The sequence below is a fragment of the Carassius gibelio genome, chromosome A19 (assembly GCF_023724105.1).
Source record: "Carassius gibelio isolate Cgi1373 ecotype wild population from Czech Republic chromosome A19, carGib1.2-hapl.c, whole genome shotgun sequence".
NCBI classification, from domain to species: domain Eukaryota; kingdom Metazoa; phylum Chordata; class Actinopteri; order Cypriniformes; family Cyprinidae; genus Carassius; species Carassius gibelio.
In genome coordinates this window covers 17,477,445-17,500,917 of record NC_068389.1, presented here as the reverse complement: position 1 = coordinate 17,500,917, position 23,473 = coordinate 17,477,445, and the positions used below count along the sequence as shown (strand labels likewise).

Sequence of the window (23,473 nt, the reverse complement as noted above, 5' to 3'; positions counted from 1 at the left end):
CTTATTATCATACATCTAATTCTATAACTGTATTTCTTATATCGTTTTGGATAACATGGGTCATTCTTTTCCAGTTATTAACTGGATATACACAAACTGACAGTGCACATAATTCTAGAAACAGGTTTATTAAAAATCATAACAAAAAGCCATCATTCAACATGTTTACCCTGCAGTTGGTCATAGCGGTTTTCAAATCAAACACTGTTGGTAAAAGTCCAAATCATATCCCCCTCTACCCATCCTCTTCTCACGCTCACATTCAGACAGTCACATAAACAACATTCGCTCACACAAACACACAGTTATTGAATCTCTCCGATGTAAAGACGCTTATCACTGGATCCAGAGAGAACTGTGGGAGACATAAAATAATGGAATCACACATGGAGCCGAAATGGGTAAACAGTATGGGAGGAATGTGCTCCTTTTTCAATTCCGGATATGTATAATATTTTAATAAAAATGTATTTTACCAATTGGTTCTTCTGGATGGAAAACAACCTCATTCACCGACCCAGCATGACCAGGGAGCTTATAAAGGATCCTACGGGATGTTGTGTCCCAAATATACACAAACCTACAGCACAAACACATCACATTAACCTCAGACATAATCATACTGTGCAAACACTGCATAACCCACACAAAAACACCCATACCTGTCAGCAGAACCAGCTGCAATCTTACTCCCATCAGGAGACCAAGAGCATCGGAGAAGATTCTAAAACACACACACAAAAATAAACTTTTTGTAAAATATATTACCTTTGGCCTGGCAGTATGAACTACCAGCTCAGCATCAGTAATGTTCATAAGAATGAACTGATACATTTTTTTTTGTAAATATACAGAGAGGATTGTGCTTACCTTCTCAAAGTTATGGACATTTCCCTGAAAGATCTTCACACACCTCTCCTTTGGTGCAAATGGACGGATATCCCAGACACGCACTGTTCCAGACACACACAGAAAATCACGATATGTAGATGATGTACACAGTCATGCACACAATAATAACAGGTACACATACACTACCATTTAAAAGTTCGGCGTCAGTAAAATATATACATATATTTTTAGAAATTAAAGCTGCAGTAGGTAACTTTGTAAAAATATATTTTTTTACATATTTGTTAAACCTGTCATTATGTCCTGACAGTAGAATATGAGACAGATAATCTGTCAAAAAATCTAGCTCCTCTGGCTCCTCCCAGTGGTCCTATTGCCATTTGCAGTAACAGACCGCTCCCGGTAAGAAATCAACCAATCAGAGCTGCGATCTGTAACTTTGTTTGTGTTCAAAATGTAGAAAAATGTATATAATAAGCGAGTACACCATGAATCCATTTTCCAAACCGTGTTTGGAATCACTAGGGTGCACCTATAAAAAGTGTTTATATTCAGACTATTTTAGATTGCTTCGGGGAGACCGCGTCGGAGTAACCCAGTACCTTTGTGATTCTTCATAGACATAAACAGAGAGAAGTAGTTCCGGCTACGATGTTCTTCCGCAAGACGCAAGCAGTTCTGTTTATTAACCGCTAGAGCTTCAAAAGTTACCTACCGCAGCTTTAATTATGTATTCAGCATATAAGTCACGTTTTTTACAATTTATAAGAAATGTTTCTTAAGCACCAAATCAGCAAATCAGAATGATTTCTGAAGAACCATGTGACACTGAAGACTGGAGTAAGTATGCTAACAATTCTGATTTGCCATCACAGAAATAAATTACATTTTTAAATACATTACTGTTTTCAAACACATTAAAAAAAAAAGAAAAAAAAATTCTGACCCCTATCCTTTGCACATAAGCATTTATGCTTACCGCTGTTATCCATTGAGTTAGACAGAAGGTAGGATCCGTCTGCACTGAGACTCAGACCGGTCACAGAGTCTCCATGACCCTGCATACTGTAAATCAGTTTGTTCTGTCTGAGGTCCCATACCTACAACACAAAAACACATACACATAGCATTAAATATAGGTCCAAACATATTCGGGCACAAGAGCCCAGACATCAGTTGCAGAGTATTTGTAGCACACAAACCTTTATGTCGTTGTCGATGCCTCCTGAGATGATCTGGTCACTGGTATCATTAAATGAAACACTAAGAACCTGATATGTGTTCTGGAAAGTGTGAACAGAGGCCTTCTTCCTGATGTCCCACAGCTAAAATAACACATGAACAGTTCAAATTCTCTCATGTTTTATCTAGACATTTCAATCAACAATAAAAATGAATGATAAACAGCAACCTAAAGACTCAGAATTCAGAAATCAAAATGTATTTTATTTAATGACTATATGCCTGTTCATACAAGACAGGACAGCAGAGATTTTAGACAGAAATGGGAATGGGTCGGGCTCACAAGCCAGGTTGCATTGGAATGAATTTCCCCTTGAGCACAACAGTTTGACAGACAATTTTCAGTTTCTCTTTAAACAATAAGGGCCTGTTTTCTTTGAAAACTGAGGTGTAGCAATTGAAAGGTGGTGGCATAATGGTTAAAAGATCGAAGCTATAATCTGGATCTAAGGAAGGATAGAGGAAGGATACAGAACAATTGCTGTACTGCCATCAACATACTTAACCTCTAACAAATGACACATGGTGACATGGCATGCAGGTGAACAGGTATAATATTTTTATTGATACATTTGATGTGCTCTATGTATGTGCACTGGTCAAAGTTTATGTGAATAAAAGCCTATAATAAATCAGTTGTGCCATATAAAGCGATAATTTCTGTTCAGAAGGCTTGGATTAATCCACTTGATTCATATGGGTTACATTTACTATGTCTATTTATAATATTTGAAGCATGAAAATTTTGGTTGCAAAGACTTTTACAGAACTAAATCAATGTAGCATGATACTGAATTTATAACAGGAATGAAAACGCTTTCCAAAAAGGTATTCAGTAGACAAAAACACCACAAAAAAGGGTTGGGAGTTGTGAAAGTTATACTATGTAATAGTCTATGTATAGATAGATTATACTATGTATAGTCTTCATTATCGACAGAAATCTGCTTATGTTTATATCTCTGACTATCGTTGATACACGATACTATCATCTATCGGCACAACCCTACTATATACAGTGCGTGCCATTGTAAAGACTGTAAGTCTATCGCTTATGTTACATTCAATATGGTGTCTAACCTAATTAAGGTCTACCTGATAGACAAAAATGATGAGATAACATTTCAAATGTCTTCATTTGTTTTCCAAAATATGGGTTTGGAATGAAACAAGCAGGAGTAATGACAAATGTTCATTTTTGGGTGAACTATACCTTTAATTTTATAGCCATGTTTTAACTCAACATTTAATGCTGTAGCTGCTCTTCCACTATATCCTTGCCCTAATCAAAAATGTTACAATTTTAATAGAGCTTTTTTTTCTCTCAAAGTCAGAGTTTCGAGTCTAGACTGAATTGAATTTACCTTTACAGTTCCATCATCACTGCCCGTACAGGCCAGCTGTGGTCCACGCCGAGCCGGAAAACATGAGTTCACAAAGGACGTGTGTCCTTTCAGACGCTTCACACGCTCCCCTGTCTCACTGTCCCACACACACACCGTCTTGTCTGTACTGGCTGAAAAGAGCAGACTGGAGGACACAAACACACACTTAGTATGTGATAGAATGTTCATTTATAGAAGAATATATAACCTACAGTATACTATAAACATTTAAAATGACAGTGTAAATGATTAATTAATTTAGTCTTTTACACAAACGCACCTGCCATCCGTGTTATAATGAAGCTCCATCACAGCTCCACTGTGGCCTTTAAGTGTTGCGTAGTTATCACAGTCTCCATATACATTCCACAGCACTACAAGAACATGGACATTAGACACAATCACCAAAAGCAATTCAAACACACATGGGAATCATTACATCAATACTACAAACACATTAAAAAATAATAATAATAACATGTATATAATAATAAAATACCAAATGTCATGTGACTCACAGATGAGGCGGTCATATCCAGAGGAGGCTAATGTGGCTCCATTAGGGTGAAATTTGCAGCAGTATACTTCACCTTCATGACCAGAGAGCAGCATTATAGGAGCCTGCAGACTGGAGCTGCGCGGGGGGCCCTGACATGAACACAAACAGACACACACACACACACAGAGAGAGAGAGATTAATGCTGGTTTATGCATGCGCTGTTATAAATACTCAAAGATGATGAGGCTTCCCCTCAACCATGCACCCACTAAACTTTGACTGCAGATGGCAATGTATTTTTGGAATCGAAAATCCTTCTCATTTGCTTCTATGCACAATATGTTTTAAATTCATTGTTGTCTCTTTTTTTGTTGATGTTAATTGTGGGGTTAAGTGTGTATAATGCTTAAACTTGCATAAACACATTGTAATAATAAAAATAATAGGACCTGTTTTGGTTGTGAGCAAATCTGTTTTTGAATGAATCTGCTGAAAGAATGATTAAATGACTCAGTCATAATGCTTGTCTCTGTAACATTCGTGATGTAAGATACAGAAATTTTCAATGAAAAATATTCATCGTTTAAGGCCTCTCTCACTTTTATGGGAAAATGTACTTTTTGGCTTCACTACATGTTTTAAAGAGGATGACAAGTTTAGTCAAATATTGCTACTTACTATGCAATCATATAATAATTACTGTTAATAGGTCTTCACCGTCTGGTTGACAGTCTTGTATTAATTTTTCTGAAAATTCCTGTCATATGCACATAAACTGATCACCACATATAAGCTACCACTAAATATTGTAGATTTAATTTTCTATAAAGTTGCTTAGAAATGATTTGTATTGTAAAAAGCGCTATACAAACAAAATTGAATTTAATTGAATTCAAAAGATTAAAATCAGTAGGATGAGCCAAAGTCCCATAAATACAATACAGCCAGCATACAACAGACAGCTTGGTCCCCAGGCTAGCTAGTCTTTTCCTTCGAATTCAGCTCTCAGTCTGGAAGTCGAGTTTGGCTTCTAACTCTCTACGGTTGTGGGTTCGAGTCTTGGGCTGGCAATACCACGACTGAGGTGCCCTTGAGCAAGGCACCGAGACCCCAACTGCTCTCTGGGCACTGCAGCACAAACGGCTGCCTACTGCTCGGGTGTGTGTTCACTTTGGATGGGTTAAATGCAGAACACGAATTCTGAGTATGGGTCAACATACTTGGCTGTACGTCACGTCACAAAGACTTATTTACCATAGCAGAGAGCTGCTGGGACTGCGCAGCTGCCACCAGCTCTGTCCGGGGCCTCTTCACTCCGGCGGGAACCACTGCCATCTCTGCGCCGCGCTTCTTCGGTTCGATCATTGTTGTGAAAAATACTCAAACCCCTACGATAAATGAAAAACGATCAAAACTATCGGCTTCTTTTCAAATGAATGATTTCAAGCCACCAACCACTACAGAGCTACACACGCTCGCCGAGTAAAACACATCCGGTAACATGAAGGCTTCTGATTGGCTGGCTCACGCACAACGCGATCTTATTGGTTACTGTTTAATCTCTGAACCGGAAGACAATGCACTGCCACTCACTGACGGAACTCATGTTTCATCCAAACAAGGGGAACGCACTGCTCGAAATGTATTTACGTTTTGCTTTGGGATGTTTTGTAGCGTAGTAACGTAGCTCTCGGCATTAACATTTTATTTTACAATTATTATTTTCTTTATTGGATAATGATTTTTGTAATTTAAACTGCGACGATTTAGCACGTCCACTTTACACTCATCTTGTAGATTATTTTCAAATTACGGTAAACCTTCCTAGACATAAAAAGAAATAATAATCTCTCCTAGATCTGACCCGCAGTCCATCGGGTAAGTACATTGATCTTTGCATATTCTAATCTGGCGTGAGATGCATTACATAAACACTAACGATGGCATCTTCAGATTTAGTTTTGTTTCATGCTTCAGCATGACTAGTTAGCAGACTAGCTACAGACAGATGGCAAACCTCATGTGTACCTCTGTAGGTGTGATGGCAGAGGAGCAGATAAGAGAGCCAGTTGGTCTGGATGGCCTGCCTCCTATGTACAGCATTGTGAAGGGAGAGGTTAGATCAACATGCAGAATACAAATCACATCAAAATGTCCAAATATCGATTTATTTACCTTCTTGTTTTCTTATTTACTAGGTAGTTTCTGTCACAACATATGGTGCTTTTGTTAAGATTCCAGGATACAGAAAACAAGGTACGGTTGGAGAGTTAACAAGATGTGTGCTAATGAAGATGAACACACACATATTTTTGTTTATTTTTGTTTGATATTGGCAGGTCTGGTTCATAAGAGTGAGATGTCATCCTGTCGGGTGGAGAACCCAGCTGAAATTGTTGATGTAGGGGAACAAGTGTGGATAAAAGTAATCGGCAGAGAGGTACATTCAGTTTGCATGTATGCTAATACAACAATATCAGTGTCATTTTATACTGTTACCAACATATTTACATTGCATATACTAAAAGATAAATTTATGCTGTGATTTTACATGTAGGACTGAATGAAGATGGGTTTAGTGTCCTTAGAATTCAGAAACAGTATTTTAATCATACTTTTTGATTTCCATTCACTATCAGATGAGAGATGATAAAGTAAAACTGTCCTTCTCTATGAAGTGTGTCAATCAAGGCACTGGGCGGGACCTAGACCCCAACAATGTTATGGCAGAGTAAGTGGTTTTATGGTACATGAGTGCTTTGTTTGAGCAAACCAAACCTTGTACTTATAGGAAGTTAAGTATTTTTATTCATAACCATACCAAATTGTGCGTAAATTAATATTCACACAGACAGGATGAACGTCGCCGGAGACAGTTTAGAGATCATACTGAGCAGAAGATCACGCTGGAGGCTGTGCTCAACACCACATGCAAAAAGTGTGGCTGCAGAGGTATGAAGCCCCAGGTTGTCAATCTGACCCAGTTCCAGTTTACATTAGACTTTTACCCCATTACAAACAGCATATTTTTATCTTAAATTCGACCCTAATGGTATTTCAACAAGATTCAGCCATATTAAAATAATATGTTTTTCTTCAGTACCTTGACTTAAGTACATGTTTTTGTAAAATAAAGACAATCTACTGAAAAACAACTCTAACTCAGATTATATGAAGGGCCGTGCTAGTGATGTTACTTACAGTACTTACATTTCTTTGTTTCTGATTGTCATTTTTGTAGTTACAATGTCTTTCAAAAGTTTGGGGTCAGATTTTTAAAATGTGTTTTAAATAAGTCTCTTATGCTCACCAAGGCTGGGTTTATTTGTAAAAAAAATTTATAAAATAAAAAGTCAATTGTGAAATGTTTTTTAAATAACTTTTCTATTTTAATACTAACTTAGTACTTTTATACTCTAACTTTAACACTCACTATTCTAATTCTATTCTTTAAAAAATCTAACTACCTTTCTAATCTTTTTGTATTCTATTTTCTTTTCATTTATTATGCAATTGTATATGTATGTGTGTGTGTATGTGTAAAGACCTCTAACTAGCTTGCTCTATTCTTTTATTCTATCTGTTTTCTTTTTATTGATTATATTAGTTAAAATCCCATGCTACGTGTACTGTGTTAACCTAACTGAGACTTGTTATAGCACTTATATATCATTGCTCTTTTTGTTGTTTTTGATTGCTTCCACTGTCTTCATCTGTAAGTCGCTTTGGATAAAAGCGTCTGCTAAATGAATAAATGTAAATGTAATACATTTTATAATGTAATTTATTCCTTTGATGACAATGCTGAGATTTTAGCTTCATTACTCCAGTCTTCATTGTCACATGATCCTTCACAAATCATTCAAATATAATGATTTGTTGCACAAGAAATATTTCTTAATACTATTAATGTTGAAAACCGTCATGTTGCTTAATATTTTTGTGTAAATTGTGATACATTGAGTGTAATCCCTGAACATCTGTTATGACTGTTTAAGTCATAAGTAATGACTTGTATGTCTGTATTGTAAGGTCACTTTGCAAAGGACTGCTTCTCCAAGCCTGGACTGCAGTACAGTTTAGTGCCAGAAGAAGAGGAGGAGCAGCCACCACCAACCACTCAGCAAACCCAGTCAGAGCCACAGAAACGTAAAAAGGTACAGCAAAATTATTGCACCAGATGACATGCTGGCAGTAAGCGGTTGTGTAACTCTGCTCTTGTTTTACTTGTCCATTTGCTTGGTCATGATGCCCCTTTGCATTTCTCCTGCAGGAAAAGAAGTCTAAAAAAGAAAAGAAGAAAAAGAAAGAGAAGAAAAGAGACCACTCTTCATCTGATAGCTGCGATGAAGACGCCAAACGGCCAAGGCATTCACACGCACACTCAGAAAAGAAGAAAAAACACAAGAAACACAAACACAAGACAAAGTGATCATTTTGGTTTGCGAAATAGTTGTGGTATGCATGTATAAGCTTGTGAAAGAACAGGTTTTATTTTTTTGCATGTACATCAAGATTAAATCTATCTAAAAGATTTTGCAATGTATTTTTTTTTCAATGTTTTTGTTGATAATGTTTGGCCATTAAAAGTAACTGGCTTCACGTGTGAAGGTTAAAAGATTCACTGCGCAACCTCCAACTGGCCTTTCACCCAGAAACACACAGACACATGGAGCTGGAAATGTTGACAATAAATTGCACACGGTCAATTTGGAGCAAATGTCATTTATTGCAGACCAAAGGCTTATGCCATAACACTGACTGAAGAAGCATATTACACACCCAGTGTATGAGCTCAAATACAGACATCTGGAGGTATGAGGTTGGAATTTTATTTAGTTTTTTGAGGAACGGTGCAAATGAAATGGAAGACCACCACAGAAAAACCATTGGAAATGTACAAAACCACTGATGAGGACGGGTTGTGACCGAGGTTTCCCTTTATTCCCCTTTCACATAGTGTCGTGTGGATACAACGTCACCAAGCGTCAATGTCTGTTAATAAAAGAGAGAAGTTAGTCTGTTGATGCTGATTCATTCACTCAAACACCCATAAATATTGGCAGAAGTAATTACCAAATGGGCAGCAAAACATTCTGTTCCCAGCAAAAAGAGGCACTTTCTGTAAGTACACAATACTGACCAGAGTGAGGTTGTTGTCACTGACATCTCGGACCAGGGTCGTCTCTTTATCGTCCCATTTCTGAACATGAACCAATTTGCCTCCATCCAAAGTTACCACAGACTGATGGACAAACAGAAGCAGCAGGGGAAAGGTAATAAGACAAAGAGTTCTTAATTGGAAAACAGTATTATTTTTTCTCTTGCTACCCAGGAGCAGCATTGAGTGGCTTTTCTATGTCTACATTTATGATTGACCCGATGAATCTCATGGGATAGGTCAATCTCCCACAGGGGCTTCAAAGAAACCCTTGTATCCCACCAACAAGACCCTATTGTGTTATCCAAGATGAGCTTAAATGTTTTTCACCCAATTTACAATTTTAGATTTTATTACCTTGACTTTACGGTCATCTGCAGTGGTCTCGTCAAACTCCTCTCCCAGTTTGAATTTGATTTCTGTGGTTTTGAAAGTGCTGACGGTCTTAAGTGAAATGACGTCGCCTTCCATGGAAATGATAGTTGTGGGCTTGGTCATACAGCCAACCTGACGCGTGGCAAAGCCCACGCCTGATAAATAAACACAACACACACACTTTATCATTTAAGTCATTTCAACATTCCAGATGCAGAGAAATTTAATAAAAGGGACCACCATTTATTAGAAAAAATGCAAATGAAGAAAGCATCTGCATATCTTAAGGGCTGAGTAATAATTAAACAAAGATTGCATATACATATTCAGGGGTTAGTCACGAATGAAAACATATGGAATGGTCAAAATGGTCAAATCAGCACATGTGCAGTTTTGGGAGAATGCAGCAATTACTATTGATTTGTTCAGCAAATACTGTGAGGGAGAATGTGTGTAAATACAGATGGGGCAGACTATTCTTTGACCACAGATAAAGAGCAGAAAATCAGGGCTCATTGCAGTTCGCTGAAGAGCAGTGAATTTGAAAGCGGTTGGTCGAAAGAAAAAAAAACCACACTTGCCTCCCTCCTTCCTCTATCACCATAGTGTTGCAAGCTGATTGATTTTTTCCGCCTCATCTTCCACTCTTAAGCTACACGTCACTCAACACTATTTCAAAATCACAAATACTACACAACTGGCTAAAAACGACCAACAATCATCTGAGATACATATCCATATGTTTTGTGTAAAAAAACATCAAGGTTGTGATATAGTTTCAAATTCAGTAAGGCAGTATGTACATGTAATTTTTTTCTCAAAAATCAAGTTGGCAAAATAAAGGGCTCATTGTATTTTATACAAAAGAACCACAGTAGCTCTACAGTCAGTCTACATACACTACAGCAAGAATCTGGTGGTGTGTGTGAAAACACGTGTGTGATGTTCTTCGAGGGAGACCCTCCCTGCACCACATGCACTCCATCTTAAACATACCCATGCACACCCATAGCAGCACACATGCACCTGCAAAATAAATGCTCCTCAGATCACATTTCCTACTCTGAAGCTAACAGAAACACAAAACCAAATGACATGTGCTTACACGTATCAAAAGGCACACCCTGTATTTAGCAGGAAAGCAATACACACCACATACATCCACAGCACTCACCCCCTCCTTACTTACCGAGGGCTTTCATGTAGTCATCAAAATTTTTGCTCTCCTTTAAGTTCCATGTGCCAACAAAAATGTCTGCCATGTTTAGAGCTGAGTGAGAGAACAAGAGGAAAGAATGAGAGCGAGAAAAAAAGAGTGAGTGAGAGAGGAGGGTAAGACAACCACACTGAGCTCCTGCAATCTTACTGGTTGATTTAAAACTGCTGTTTGTGATGTCATACAAGCTTGGGGGGTGGATGAGGGAGGAGCAATGTCTGGAGAGAAGAGAAGAGAAGAGATGAGATGACAGACGGGCGGTGGGGGGGTCGGAGAGATGGGGAGATGGGAATCGTTGGAGAATCAATTATGAAAGATAGACTAGTGAAAGATAAGGCAGTCAAAATCGCTGCAAGACATGTGAAAACATTTCACTTTCTTTAGAGTATCCATATGAATTTGACGTGAAAAACATCTGCTAAATGAATAAATGTAAATGTATTGGTCCAAAATTGGCTCCAAATTTGGCCTCTAAAGAAAGACTCGATTTGGGATGGACTTATAAAGATAAGCCAATAGTTATATTAAAAAACAATAAATGGCTGATATTAAAATTCTATAATATTTGTGTCATTAAATTAAAAAACTAAAATACTTTAAAATGCTACAAGTAAATTTAATTAAACAAAACAACATTATAATATACAAATTAAAAAAGGATGTTCATTTTGAGATATGCTAAAATTATATTTAATAGCATTGTTAAACTGTTCATCTTTTAAAAAATAACTTTAAATGAAAGCAAAGATAATCTAAATAGGGCAAATGAGCATACACTAAATATCCACTATACTAAAATAAATTGTGTTTTCGCTCAGAAATTGCTATTAAATTTCACAAACAAACAACAATTAAAAAGAAATGGCTGCATTATACTAATGAAGTACATTTTTAATGTAAAATGTACTCCAATAATCTTTATTTACAGTCTAACGTTAACTTAAACAATTTTTTATAGAATATAAAATATCTAACTTTACTTTTCTGAGCCAGTATCTACAATTACATTTAATCAAATGGTCTGAAGTTGATTTTTAGTGAATGGATAAAGTCAGTTCCTCTTTCATGTTAATTTTGCTAATGAAAAACCTAACTTTTTTTTTTATATGTGTGCTACTGTTGTTATGTAAAATAAAAAACATTTTGTTTGCTATTTTGCTCTTAACATTTATTCATTTAGCAGATGGTTTTTATCGAACGTGACTTCCAATTGAGGAACATTCTAAGCATTATCTATGCATTGATTCATTTTAAGTGTGGCTTAGAGAGCAAGAAAGGGAGAGAGTGAGAGCACAGTGTGGAGGGGGAAGGAATGATAGATATGGGGCCAGGGTCAGGCCATATTCTCTTTGTGTCTCTTTCTTTTACAGGTCACTGAGGACATGGCCTTATGTCGGAGGACTCTTTCTTCCCACCCTCTACACTCTTGGCTGTTCTGCTCAGTAAGAGACCGTGCAGATCTCACCGTATCAGTTGCTGTTTCACCAAAACATTGCAACAGTAACGCTACACCTCTTCCTCAGCCCATCCTTTGAGCAGCAAGGCTGAATTTACAATTGTTTGTGAATGAGGCCACACAGTATGAAAAAGACGATTGTTTCAGCAAGCATGTGTGGAACAGCTTTCCCCCAAACAACTGCGGGAAGGATCTGAATACCATTACTGCACACAAGAAGGTCTGGGGTAAATGCTGAACTCTTGAATGTTTTAATTTAAGTTTGTAACGTTAAGATGAAGACTATTATCAGAGAGTAGCTGTTTCATAGATCCTGAACATTAGACATTTGGTGCAGGTTCTTTTGACCAATAACAGCTTTTAACAGTAATTAAAATAAGGCTGAAATAAAGTAAAAATAATTATTAGATGAAAAACTTCCAAAAACCTAAAAGAAAATTTGAAATCATGCAACTAAAATAAACACACTGCAGCTGAACTACTACAATTAATCAAATTAAAACTAATAAAAAAAAAAATATTGTTCTTACTTTCTGAATCGTAATTTGCTAAGCACTTCACTTGGACAACTTTAAAGGTGATTTTCTCAATTTTATTTTTTTTACTTTTGGGCACCCTCAGATCCCAGATTTGGATCTCTGCCAAATATTGTCCTAACAAATCATGCATCAATGGAAAGCTTATTTATTCAGCTTTCAGATGATGTACAAATCTCAATTTAGAAAAAAAATGACCATTATGACTGGTTTTGTGGACCAGGGTCACAAATATAAAAATATATATAATTCTACATATTAATGAATACTATTATAGTACATAAATAATATAAAATTAACACTACAACTACCTCAGCAATTTATAAAACAGTTCAATTCCTGAGAAGTTTCTTTAGAGGAAATGTTCCAGGATTTCCCTGTTTGTACTCATCATTCCCCTGAGGGAACATGATGTGTAAACTTTCACACATCCTTAGGAACATGCACCTGTTGGAGCATGCATGTACAAATACACACAGACACACACCCTTCCCTTTGTCACATCAATCTACAGATTATTATGAACTGACATTGATCAATTACTGCTGAATTGTATTATAAATGCAAGATATAAATTGCAGACATTGCAGGTTGTGTCAATATTGACAGCATTCCGATGGTTTCTGACTTTTGTAGTGTTTGTCAAGTAAATAAATATTAGACTGAAGTAGCAAAGCAAAGACATTTTGCACTTCACTAACAGTTACAACTAGGACTCTATTTCTGCTATCACAGTTTTTCCCATCGACTTTGGAAGCTTGTATGATCCATGTAAACCAAATGATGTGAAATATAGGCCAGTTCTCTCAAAATGAGGATGATAGAACCTTATGTGTTGTATAACGCCACTTCTGGAATGATTTATAATATGCAGGCTTTCACCTTGGTATTTTAACACACACTCTTACACTGAGTGGACGGTCACTTTGTCTAACCCAACACATGTGTAACTAAACACTGTATGCAGAGTTCATGTGTTTGGACATTTGATACAAACAGGTGATGGAGAGAAACAGGGGAAGGGAAGAGAGAGAAAGAGAAAGAGAAAGTAGTGATACGTCAACCTCCTTTTAAAACACACAAACCACAGATCACGAAAACAAGTCATCCAAATCCAAGCTAAATATCTATCGTTATATATCTTGGTGGCATGTCTGTTAGATTCTGGTCATCAGCAATTCAAATCACATTTTGCTAAGTAGCAAATTCAACATGGAGGTCTACTTATTGTTAATAATTAATTTTAGAAAATAATACACATTAACCAGAATGCAATGTTATGTAAATAATGCGCGAATGACTCTTTAGTGGTGCACGTTTTTTAAGATCCGTCGAGGTTCGCCTCGCGCATCGTAAATGTCGTGTGGAGCACTTAGCACAATTAGCTAACCATCTACTATCTTTTTAAACAGAACAGGGGTTTATTATAAATATGTGCAGTGTAAATCTATAATAACGCGAAGCAAAAACACAGTAGGCCTACTCACTTTTTGTAGCGCTGTCCACGATACTGAACGGAAATCGCGGGTGCTATGGTTACCGCTGCAGGTGAACGCGACTTTTTTATTTATGCACAATTACATTTCCTTGTAATCTATTTACATGACGTTCAGTTTAAAGTTTCATTATTCTTATAATATTTTAAAACAAATTAAATTCTTACAAATAGGCCTAGGCCTAAAGAATGAAAGCCGTTTACGCCGCTGAATTATTTATTTATTTATTTATTTTTAAAAAGGTAATTGCGAAGGTAATTCTGAGTTTGTTTGTTTTTATCAAAACTGTGAGATATAACTGTGGCCTGTTGTAGATGTTTCTAAATGTACAGGCTGTTTTTTTTTTTCATAACAAATGCTATATAGATTTTTTTTTTAATTATTGGCCTGGTAATGATTTATAGTCTAGCGTTATTATAACAAATGCTGTTAAGAACAATGTTACATTTTCATAAGAGCAAGCACAAGTCAGAATAGAGAGACGTGTAAAATGCATTCTGATGATGAGTGATGGCCTTCTCATATTCCAAGAGATGACATAGATTAAATCATTAAGAGCCTTTTATACATTATACATTGTTAACTAGGCTATTACTGTATTGCAGTTGTTATCATCCAACTTTGCATGTGTGGATGATAGCACAAAAGACCATAAAAAATAAATAAAAAAAAAACATATTAGCAAACAACCAAATAAATAATCCTATTGAGGTAGCATGACCCAGGACTCAACTGAACTGATTTCCCCCGCTGCCCTCTACTGGACATGTGCATTCAACCCATATGTCCATGTACAGCTGTCCACACACAGCCAGAGCCAGCAGACATCTAAGAGCAAACATACACACAAAGCAGCACTGCTGTGTGAACAGTAACCATGACAACAGCCTAATGAGAGACCTGCAGACAAAGAGTGGAAAGTCTTGAGAAGTTTACAATAATTATAGGCCTGCCTTAAACCAAAATAGGGAAGGCCACGAATAATGGGGGTAGGGTGGAAGGTATATAAAGCAGAGAATGTGTGCAGGAAAAAAAGGATGGGAACAGCTGATTGGCTTATTTATTGAATTAAATATAATTAATTTATTTCATTGCATCTTTCACTAGTAAATCACTAATATATATATATATATATATATATATATATATATATATATATATATATATATATATATATATATATATATATATATATATATATACAGTACAGACCAAAAGTTTGGACACACCTTCTCATTCAAAGTGTTTTCTTTATTTTCATGACTATGAAAATTGTAGATTCACACTGAAGGCATCAAAACTATGAATTAACACATGTGGAATTATATACATAACAAAAAAGTATGAAACAATTGAAAATATGTTATATTCTTGGTTCTTCAAAGGAGCCACCTTTTGCTTTGATTACTGCTTTGCACGCTCTTGGCATTCTCTTGATGAGCTTCAAGAGGTAGTCACCTGAAATGGTCTTCCAACAGTCTTGAAGGAGTTCCCCAAGAGATGCTTTGCACTTGTTGGCCCTTTTGCCTTCTGTCTGCGGTCCAGCTCACCCCTAAACCATCTCGATTGGGTTCATGTCCGGTGACTGTGGAGGCCAGGTCATCTGGCGCAGCACCCCATCACTCTCCTTCTTGGTCAAATAGTCCTTGATGCCTTCAGTGTGACTCTACAATTTTCATAGTTATGAAAATAAAGAAAACTTTTTGAATGAGAAGGTGTGTCCAAAATTTGGTCTGTCCTATATATATATATATAAATCCATGGGAGTGCAGGCAGGTTATTGCTATATGTATTTTATTTTATGGGAAGTCGTGGCCTAATGGTTAGAGGGTTGGACTCCCAATCGAAGGCTTGTGGGTTCTAGTCTCGGGCCGGACGGAATTGTGGGTGGGGGGAGTGCATGAACAGCTCTCTCTCCACCTTCAATACCATGACTTAGGTGCCCTTGAGCAAGGCATCGAACCCCCAACTGCTCCCCGGGCGCCGCACATAAATGGCTGCCCACTGCTCCGGGTGTGTGCTCACAGTGTGTGTGTGTTCACTGCTCTGTGTGTGTGCATTTCGGATGGGTTAAATGCAGAGCACAAATTCTGAGTATGGGTCACCATACTTGGCTGAATGTCACTTCACTTCACTTTTGTCAGGGTGCACATTGATACAGCGAAACATGATGAAAACCCTTTTAAATATATTCAAACAAACCTTGTGTGTGTGTGTGTTTCAGTTATCTGTGTGTTATCGGGGAGATGCTCATGCAGCAAGATGTGGAGTATCCAGTAACGTAGCCTCTCCAAAAGATGCAGCTTCGTGATATCCTTGTGTTACCTCACGTCTGAGAGACGCTGATTGAGTGTTGCTGGTGAACACCGTTCAGGTCCAAAGTTTTAAATTCAAGGCTGTTTTTTTTTTACTTTCATGAATCCTCAGAGACATTGACAAGTTTCTTAAGAGGTGCGCGTTGATTTCATCATGACTACAGACATTTTAACCATTTTGTAAACTTGCCGGACATATCTATGAACATAAATAAATACGTTCAATGAGATGGGGCAGTGACTGTAAAAGTTTAACTAGGCCAATTAACTACTCTACATTTGAAGAATATCCAGACTTTTCCCGTAATGATTATAGGTTATTTCGCTATTATTCTGTGCCATAAAATTTATCCTGACAATGAATAAACAAAACAAACAATAATAATATTTAATATTTAGAATAATTTTAATATGTCATTAATAAATTTCTTTTTTCAAAACATAAAAAGTAAAAAAATTAAAAACTCCTTTCAATAGTGCTTTGTGCAAAGAAACAAGAACATAAATTGGGATTACTAATTAATATGCACAGTTCTAATAACAGTCCTTTAAAAAAATTATAAGTAATGATGTCAAAGTGTAACTAATTTTTACTGATTTGGTGTTCAATTTCTTAAAGTCTCCTGGTCTGCATCCTTCCTCTTAAAGACATATATTTAGGGAGTAAGAAAGAAAGGGAGAAAGAAAGAAAAACAAGCTGCATCCAGAGTAAATTGATCTGGCACGATCAGATTTGGTCCTTTTCCGTTCCCCTTGGAGCATGAGGTGCAATATGAGAATCTTCTTGTCTCGGCATTGCTCCTTAATACACACCTGCTCTTAATTATTAATGTTGCACACCTCCTCTTTAATTCGCCTGTATAAATATTTTTCCCACCAAAAACTGATTTCTTTCCCCCTCCAAAATCTGCAGGTTTGTGTGTTGCACTCTTGATGAACAAAGCATATCTTTGAACATCTTCCTCAACTAACAAAAAACATAACAAATTGTATCGTCTCAGTTTATGTTAATGTGTTCCAGACAGTGGCGGCTCCAGACAATTTTGATTGGGGGGGCAATGGGGGGGTCCTGGTCTTTTCAAGGGGGGTCTCATGAAAACCAACAAAAAATACAGTGGACATGGCTAATAACTGCATATTTCTGCTACTAAACAACAAAAACACCTTTGCAATGTAAACAAATGACAGGCTTCATTTGTTATTCATATCCTTCACACTGCACTTTCATGTCAGGTATATTATGCATTTTTATTGACATTGATTTTTTTACATTTATTTCCAGAGAGATATTATTGAGTTTACAGGCTAAAGTGGTCTTGCTGTTGTAAACACTGTTGCTTTTGTAGAAAAAATATTTGCATCACATTTAAAATATAATTATATTTTAATTCATTTCTGAATTGTTTTTATTTTTATAATGATAATTCAGAGAATGAGAAAATCTGAATAAGCCTTACCAGTGGTGTGATAATTATTTTTACGTGTTAAAAATAAATAAGTACTGTAATATAATAAAAGTTTAGTCAAATAACATAAAAAAGACCAGACCCCTCGATGCCTGTGAAACTTTTCTCCCTCAAGCAGCACGCTAGTGTTACTCTACACTACAGGCTACACACAGCAATATAAACAACGTATCTGCATGTTCTCACATCACATCGTTCTTGTTAAATAATAATAAGTAAATAAACACCAAAATCACTTCGCTGAGAATGAAACACCACTTACCAGCTACCACGGTGTTGAAAATATCCTCTAGCAATTAAAAAATGCGCTTGCAGCATGAGGAATCTTCCCGGTTGGATGAGGTCGTAGTCAGGTGAACTGTCATCATGTTGGTCATTTTATTTACGGCTAAATTATTATTAATAAATTGTAATAATATTATGATTGGGCGTGGGCAGGCATTCACAAAAGTTTATGTTATTACAACAAAAAAATTGAGGAAATTTTGCTTTGACAAAAGGGCACTTAAGGGGCAAAGGAGCAGGTGCTCAAGTGAACCGGTTCTTTCGGACAATTCGATCAAATAAACCAGCTGAAAAAAAAATGGTTCACCGGTTCTTTTGCGCTCGATGTAATGCCGTCATTGGCGATGATTGCCCTTCATTCAAGCCTTTGGTTTACCCGCGCTTATAACATTAGCAAAGAATCAGTTCAGAATCAATCACCAAAAGAATCAGTTCGGTTCAGATGCGCTCTGTGTCAGTCTGCTTCACGCTGAATCACGCATGCGCAGTTATCATCAGCTCATCGGTTCTCGAATCGGACGCGTCCGACAGAAACGGTTCTCGGTTCAGTGTATGAATAAATGTCGAAATAATTATTATTTATTATTGTTCTGCGTAGTTTGAAGAGAAACATTTTTGGATCTTTATCCCGAATATATATATTTTTTAATCAGGAAGAGGCTGGGGGGTCAAATGGGGGGTCAAGGCATTTTTTGGCAGGGTCTTGAGACCCCCCAAGACCCCCCCTGGCGCCGCCGGTGGTTCCAGATCAAAGGATTAAACTGCCAAAGTGCCCAAATGCCTCCTCTCTGCAACCTTTTCAGTCTTACAATACAATACAATACAATATTTATTTATAAAGCACATTTAAAAACAACCAAGACTGACCAAAGTGCTGTACATAGGAGAAATAAAATGCAAAGCAGTACAGGACAAAATAAATAACTGAAAAAATAAAACAAAAGAAAAAGTAAGCAGTAATCGTATCAGAATCAATGAGCATCAAAAGCAAGAGAAAACAAAAAAGTCTTTAAAGATAAAAATAAAATATTACCATTTTTATCATTATGTTTTAAAGGAAAATAAATCTGAGTATCGTCGGCATACAAATGGAAGGATACTTCATATTTATTAAAGATGGAAGTCAGAGGTAACAGATACAGAATAAACAATATGAGGCCGAGGATTGATCCCTGTGGGACTCCGCAGTTCAGAGGTACACTAGTGGAGGATTGATGACCAATACGGACACTAAAAAATCTATTGTTCAGATAAGAGCGGAACCACTGCAAGACAACGCCCGAAAGCCCACGGATGCCTCCAGACGTCGCAACAGGACCTCATGGTCAACTAAGTCAAATGCAGAACTCAAATCTAATAAGACTAAGGCCATTGATTTCCCAGAGTCAGTTTCAGTGAAAATATCACTTGACACTCTTAAAAGAGCAGATTCAGTACTGTGTAGAGCTTTAAAACCAGATTTAAATGTTTCATCGAGAGAATTTGCAGATAAGTATGATTGTAGTTGAATCAGTACAACTCTCTCAGGGATCTTCGAAATAAAAGGTAGATTAGAAATAGGACGATAGTTAGAAAGAGTGGAAGGATCGAGATTCGTTTTTTTTTTAAGATATGGCGTCACCACAGCAACTTTCAGACTGTTAGGGAAGGAACCAGTTGACAGGCATTTGTTAATTAAAAGTAACAGGCCCGGTCCAACTGTGTCCATAATTTGCCTAAGGAAAGAAGGTGGAATAATATCCTGTGGACAGATAGTGGGTTTTAAGTGACCAACAATTTCATTACATGTGTCCAGATCAATCGACTCAAACTCAGACCAGATGGAAGAACATAATGGAACATCATGTGTATACACTGAGTTAGACAATTGAGATCTTAAAACTGTGATCTTATCAACAAATAACTTTGCAAAATTGTCACAGAGAGCAGTAGAGGGCTCTAAGATGGGATGCACAGAGGGATTTAAAACAGAGTTTACAGTAGCAAAGAGAACTTGAGGTTTATGGCAATTATTAGAAATAAGTTCAGAAAAATGTTTGCATTTTGCAGAGTTTGCAGCTTTCTGAAACACCTTATAGGCATTTTTCATGATTTCATACGAAACCTGCAGATGGTCCTTTTTTTTTTCATTGGCGCTCCGTCTGTCTACATACCTAAGGGTACGTGTAGTGTCAGTGTGCCAGGGCACTGGTGCAGGCTTGTGATTTTTGTACCTCAAAGGTGCAATAGAATTCATGATATCTGCGCAGGTGGAATTAAAAAGAATCATGACCGTGGTGCATCCATGTGGACAGGAGAACGTGCAGAAGATTTCATTGCTGTTGAATTGCCGTGCTTTGCAGACTTTCGAGTAACTAATGGCAGATGTGTGGCTTCCCGTGCTGAAATAATGCTCGAATACGACGACTCTTTAGCCCTGCTGGACGAGAAATCCACAGCTTTGCTGACTTCTTCTGTGTTGACCATGCCTTCCTGGCCTTTGGGAACAGCCGACCATCCCTTGATGAGGTACATGCAGCACTAGATGAGTTATATCCGAAAAAACTAGACCATAGCAAACATCTGCTGAGGGTATGGGAGCGTATCCTGAGACCCAAGGCCACTAAGGTAGATAGTGGTTTCTATGATGATGACAAAAGAGCCGAGGTGACCTTACCTACAGTACATGATCAACAGCTGTCAACAACTTGCAGCCTGTTGGAAGGCAAAAAGAAAAGGTGAAGAGAGAAAGGCAGAGAGAACTATGGAGGAGGAGAGATGACCTGCAGAAAGAAGATGAGAAGAAGATAAAGAAGGAGGAAGGAAAGAGAGAAGCTTCTGAGTTGTCGAGGATGTGGCCCTCCTATACCTTCAATCAGAAGAAGTCAATGTTCTCAACCAGACAGGCAAATAACCACAGTAATAAAAGTACTTCATCTCAGAACAACATGGAAAAAATGCAACAAAGATCACTGAAAGCAGAAGAGCATGTTGCCAATACAAAATCAAGCCCAATTGTTCCTCAAAACTGGGATGAAGTTCTTAATTTGGAGATAATTACTAAGCAGGCCATTAATCAGCAGGAAACAGCTGAGCAGAAAGACTTAGAGAGTAACATATTACCTGACAGTGCCAAAGTGTCGGTGGAGGACATTGAGTGCTGTTTATGACATGGGGCGGGTGGTAGGAGATAGGAACTTCGCGGTGTTCAGGGAGTGCCTTGTGAGAGGGCTGGCTTAAACTTTCGCTATGAAAATTGTGGACAACGCAAAGCTGCAGGGACGTGGTAACATGGTTCAGAATGAGATCACACTGCTGCATAGTCTGGAACATCCTCGCCTCATACAGCTGTTTCGTTCTCATCACACGGACACCCATGTTTACCTGCTGATGGAGCTAGTGGCTGGTGGAGACTTGTTTGATGCTATCAGACAGAGCGGCAGGTTTACTGAGCCTAGGGGTGCAGAGACATCAGTCAAGCTCTGGAATACATCCACAGCAAGAGCATCGCACACAGAGACATCAAACCTGAAAACCTACTGGTAAAGAGATACGAGTCACGCAAGATCAGCGTTATTTTAGTATAATTTATATACTATTATTATTTTAAATTTTGAATTAACTTTTTTTATATGTTTGTTTTTATTTGAGTAATTTTGTTATGTGTTTGTCAGTTGTAATAATTTATTTATGATAAATTTGGTGTAGGATTTTCTTTGAAACTATCTTCAGTCAGAAAAAGCTATGACTGCTCTGATAAAAAACAAAAAACAAAAAAAAACCATGAAGTATGAAATTTTGAAATAGAAAAACATATTCCAGTAATCTTTAATTTATTAAATTTTGAAAAATAAAGTCCACATATAGATTTATTTAATTGTTATTTCAGTTACTTTAGTAACTTTTTTTGTAATTGTAATTTTAGTACTTCATCTTAAAAACAACTTATAGTTAACCGCTAAGGCAACATTTTTCATTTTAGTTTTTAAGTTAAAATTGTTCACCTGTAATTTAGATTTTATTTTATTTCGGCTTAATTTCAGTAACTGAAAAAGATTTTTAATAGTTTAGATTTAACTCTGCTTAACACTAACAACACTGCTCAAAATACAATACATAAAGTTAAACATTATTTCATAGAGTACCAATACTTTTTTTTATTTATTTATAGGCTAATAGAAACAACCAATATAATATTACTATTATATACAACAAAATTTACTTAAACTAGTTTAAACATGGGAATCGGACAGAGAATCGGTGTATAGGAACAGGGAATCTGTTTATTTTTATAAAAGATCCGAACAAATCAATTAAATTAAATGAATCTAACTTTCCAACAGTATTTATCAGAGAAAACTGTTTAATAAGAATCTATTTATTAAAATCAGACTTTTCAACCAGAAGGATCAGCTGGTGAGCACGAGCCATTATTCCCTCAACTGTCAAACAGTAAAAGCAGCGATGTAAAGTTTGGTCACTCATTACCTTAAAAAACCCGCAGGACTTTTCAACCAGCTACTTTGTTAGACATCATTTTGAAAAATGGACATGCATTTTAAAACAGTGTAATGATATATATAATATTCAGCTCATCGTTTTTTTGTGTGTTACTGAATTTTAGGTCCAGCGGCATGGCAATGGAAGTTTGAATCTGAAGTTGGCCGATTTTGGATTAGCCATGGTGGTAACAGAGCCAGTGTTCACAGTCTGTGGCACACCTTCATATGTTATTCCAGAGGTACTTGCTGAGACAGGTAGGATCTGTAGGCTACTCATTTAGAATAGCTGGGACTGGTTGGACACAAAAAACCTGAGCTACAGCTCTGTCCTAAATCTCAAGCAAATACTTTAAGGTTTAAAATGTTTAGCAACACGATCTGACACCAAAATCTAACATGATATTTCAAATGTTCAGCTATGCATGTGTACATGTATGAACAGGTTATGGTGTTGGAGTAGACGTTTGGGCTATGGATGTCATACTTTTTGTGCTGGGTGGGTTTCCTCTATTCCGTAGTCCATAATCAAGAGGAACTATTCCGTCTCATCCAGAACGGAGAAGACCACTTTCTGTCCCCTTACTGGGATAATGTGTCTGAGGGTGAGATCTCCAATATTTGAAATAAAGAGATTCAAGGGTTAGTTCTTTCAATATGTGATATATTGAGTGGCAGAGTAAATGAAAGAATTTAAATTTTTGGTTGAA

At 37.0% G+C, this 23,473-nt stretch overlaps 3 protein-coding genes and 1 pseudogene across 3 annotated transcripts; 2 read left to right on the top strand and 2 right to left on the bottom strand.

Moving 5' to 3' along the window:
* Positions 1–112: 112 nt before the first annotated feature.
* LOC127935918 (U5 small nuclear ribonucleoprotein 40 kDa protein) lies at positions 113–5,493 on the bottom strand. The gene is made up of 10 exons (XM_052534142.1): positions 5,234–5,493; positions 3,998–4,127; positions 3,760–3,853; positions 3,459–3,624; positions 2,055–2,177; positions 1,832–1,952; positions 871–953; positions 663–724; positions 477–580; positions 113–355 (listed from the first exon to the last, which is right to left on the bottom strand). The coding sequence occupies exons 1-10, from the start codon at positions 5,342–5,344 to the stop codon at positions 306–308; spliced, it is 1,044 nt and encodes a 347-aa protein (XP_052390102.1). The 5' UTR covers positions 5,345–5,493; the 3' UTR covers positions 113–305.
* An 82-nt stretch (positions 5,494–5,575) lies between these two features.
* Positions 5,576–8,514, top strand: LOC127935919 (zinc finger CCHC domain-containing protein 17). The gene is made up of 8 exons (XM_052534143.1): positions 5,576–5,857; positions 6,016–6,095; positions 6,178–6,235; positions 6,319–6,419; positions 6,619–6,710; positions 6,831–6,931; positions 8,012–8,136; positions 8,253–8,514. Exons 2-8 carry the CDS (start codon positions 6,021–6,023, stop codon positions 8,409–8,411), a joined length of 711 nt encoding a protein of 236 aa, XP_052390103.1. The 5' UTR covers positions 5,576–5,857; positions 6,016–6,020; the 3' UTR covers positions 8,412–8,514.
* A 174-nt stretch (positions 8,515–8,688) lies between these two features.
* Positions 8,689–10,872, bottom strand: LOC127935922 (fatty acid-binding protein, heart). Its single transcript, XM_052534145.1, has 4 exons — positions 10,705–10,872; positions 9,498–9,670; positions 9,123–9,224; positions 8,689–8,974 (listed from the first exon to the last, which is right to left on the bottom strand). Exons 1-4 carry the CDS (start codon positions 10,775–10,777, stop codon positions 8,921–8,923), a joined length of 402 nt encoding a protein of 133 aa, XP_052390105.1. The 5' UTR covers positions 10,778–10,872; the 3' UTR covers positions 8,689–8,920.
* Positions 10,873–21,435: 10,563 nt separating this feature from the next.
* LOC127935380 (serine/threonine-protein kinase DCLK1-like) lies at positions 21,436–23,384 on the top strand (annotated as a pseudogene).
* Positions 23,385–23,473: the final 89 nt, after the last annotated feature.

Coding starts and splice junctions, on each gene's coding strand:
- LOC127935918 (XM_052534142.1), bottom strand. CDS start 5,344: ATGATCGAACCGAAGAAGCGCGGCGCAGAGATGGCAGTGGTTCCCGCC. Junction 3,625..3,759: donor CATTATAACACGGATGGCAG/GTGCGTTTGTGT, acceptor TGTGTCCTCCAG/TCTGCTCTTTTCAGCCAGTA. Junction 954..1,831: donor TAACTCAATGGATAACAGCG/GTAAGCATAAAT, acceptor TGTCTGGAACAG/TGCGTGTCTGGGATATCCGT.
- LOC127935919 (XM_052534143.1), top strand. CDS start 6,021: ATGGCAGAGGAGCAGATAAGAGAGCCAGTTGGTCTGGATGGCCTGCCT. Junction 6,096..6,177: donor ACAGCATTGTGAAGGGAGAG/GTTAGATCAACA, acceptor CTTATTTACTAG/GTAGTTTCTGTCACAACATA. Junction 6,711..6,830: donor CCCAACAATGTTATGGCAGA/GTAAGTGGTTTT, acceptor ATATTCACACAG/ACAGGATGAACGTCGCCGGA.
- LOC127935922 (XM_052534145.1), bottom strand. CDS start 10,777: ATGGCAGACATTTTTGTTGGCACATGGAACTTAAAGGAGAGCAAAAAT. Junction 9,671..10,704: donor TGACTACATGAAAGCCCTCG/GTAAGTAAGGAG, acceptor TTTATTTATCAG/GCGTGGGCTTTGCCACGCGT. Junction 8,975..9,122: donor GTGACAACAACCTCACTCTG/GTCAGTATTGTG, acceptor TTTTATTAACAG/ACATTGACGCTTGGTGACGT.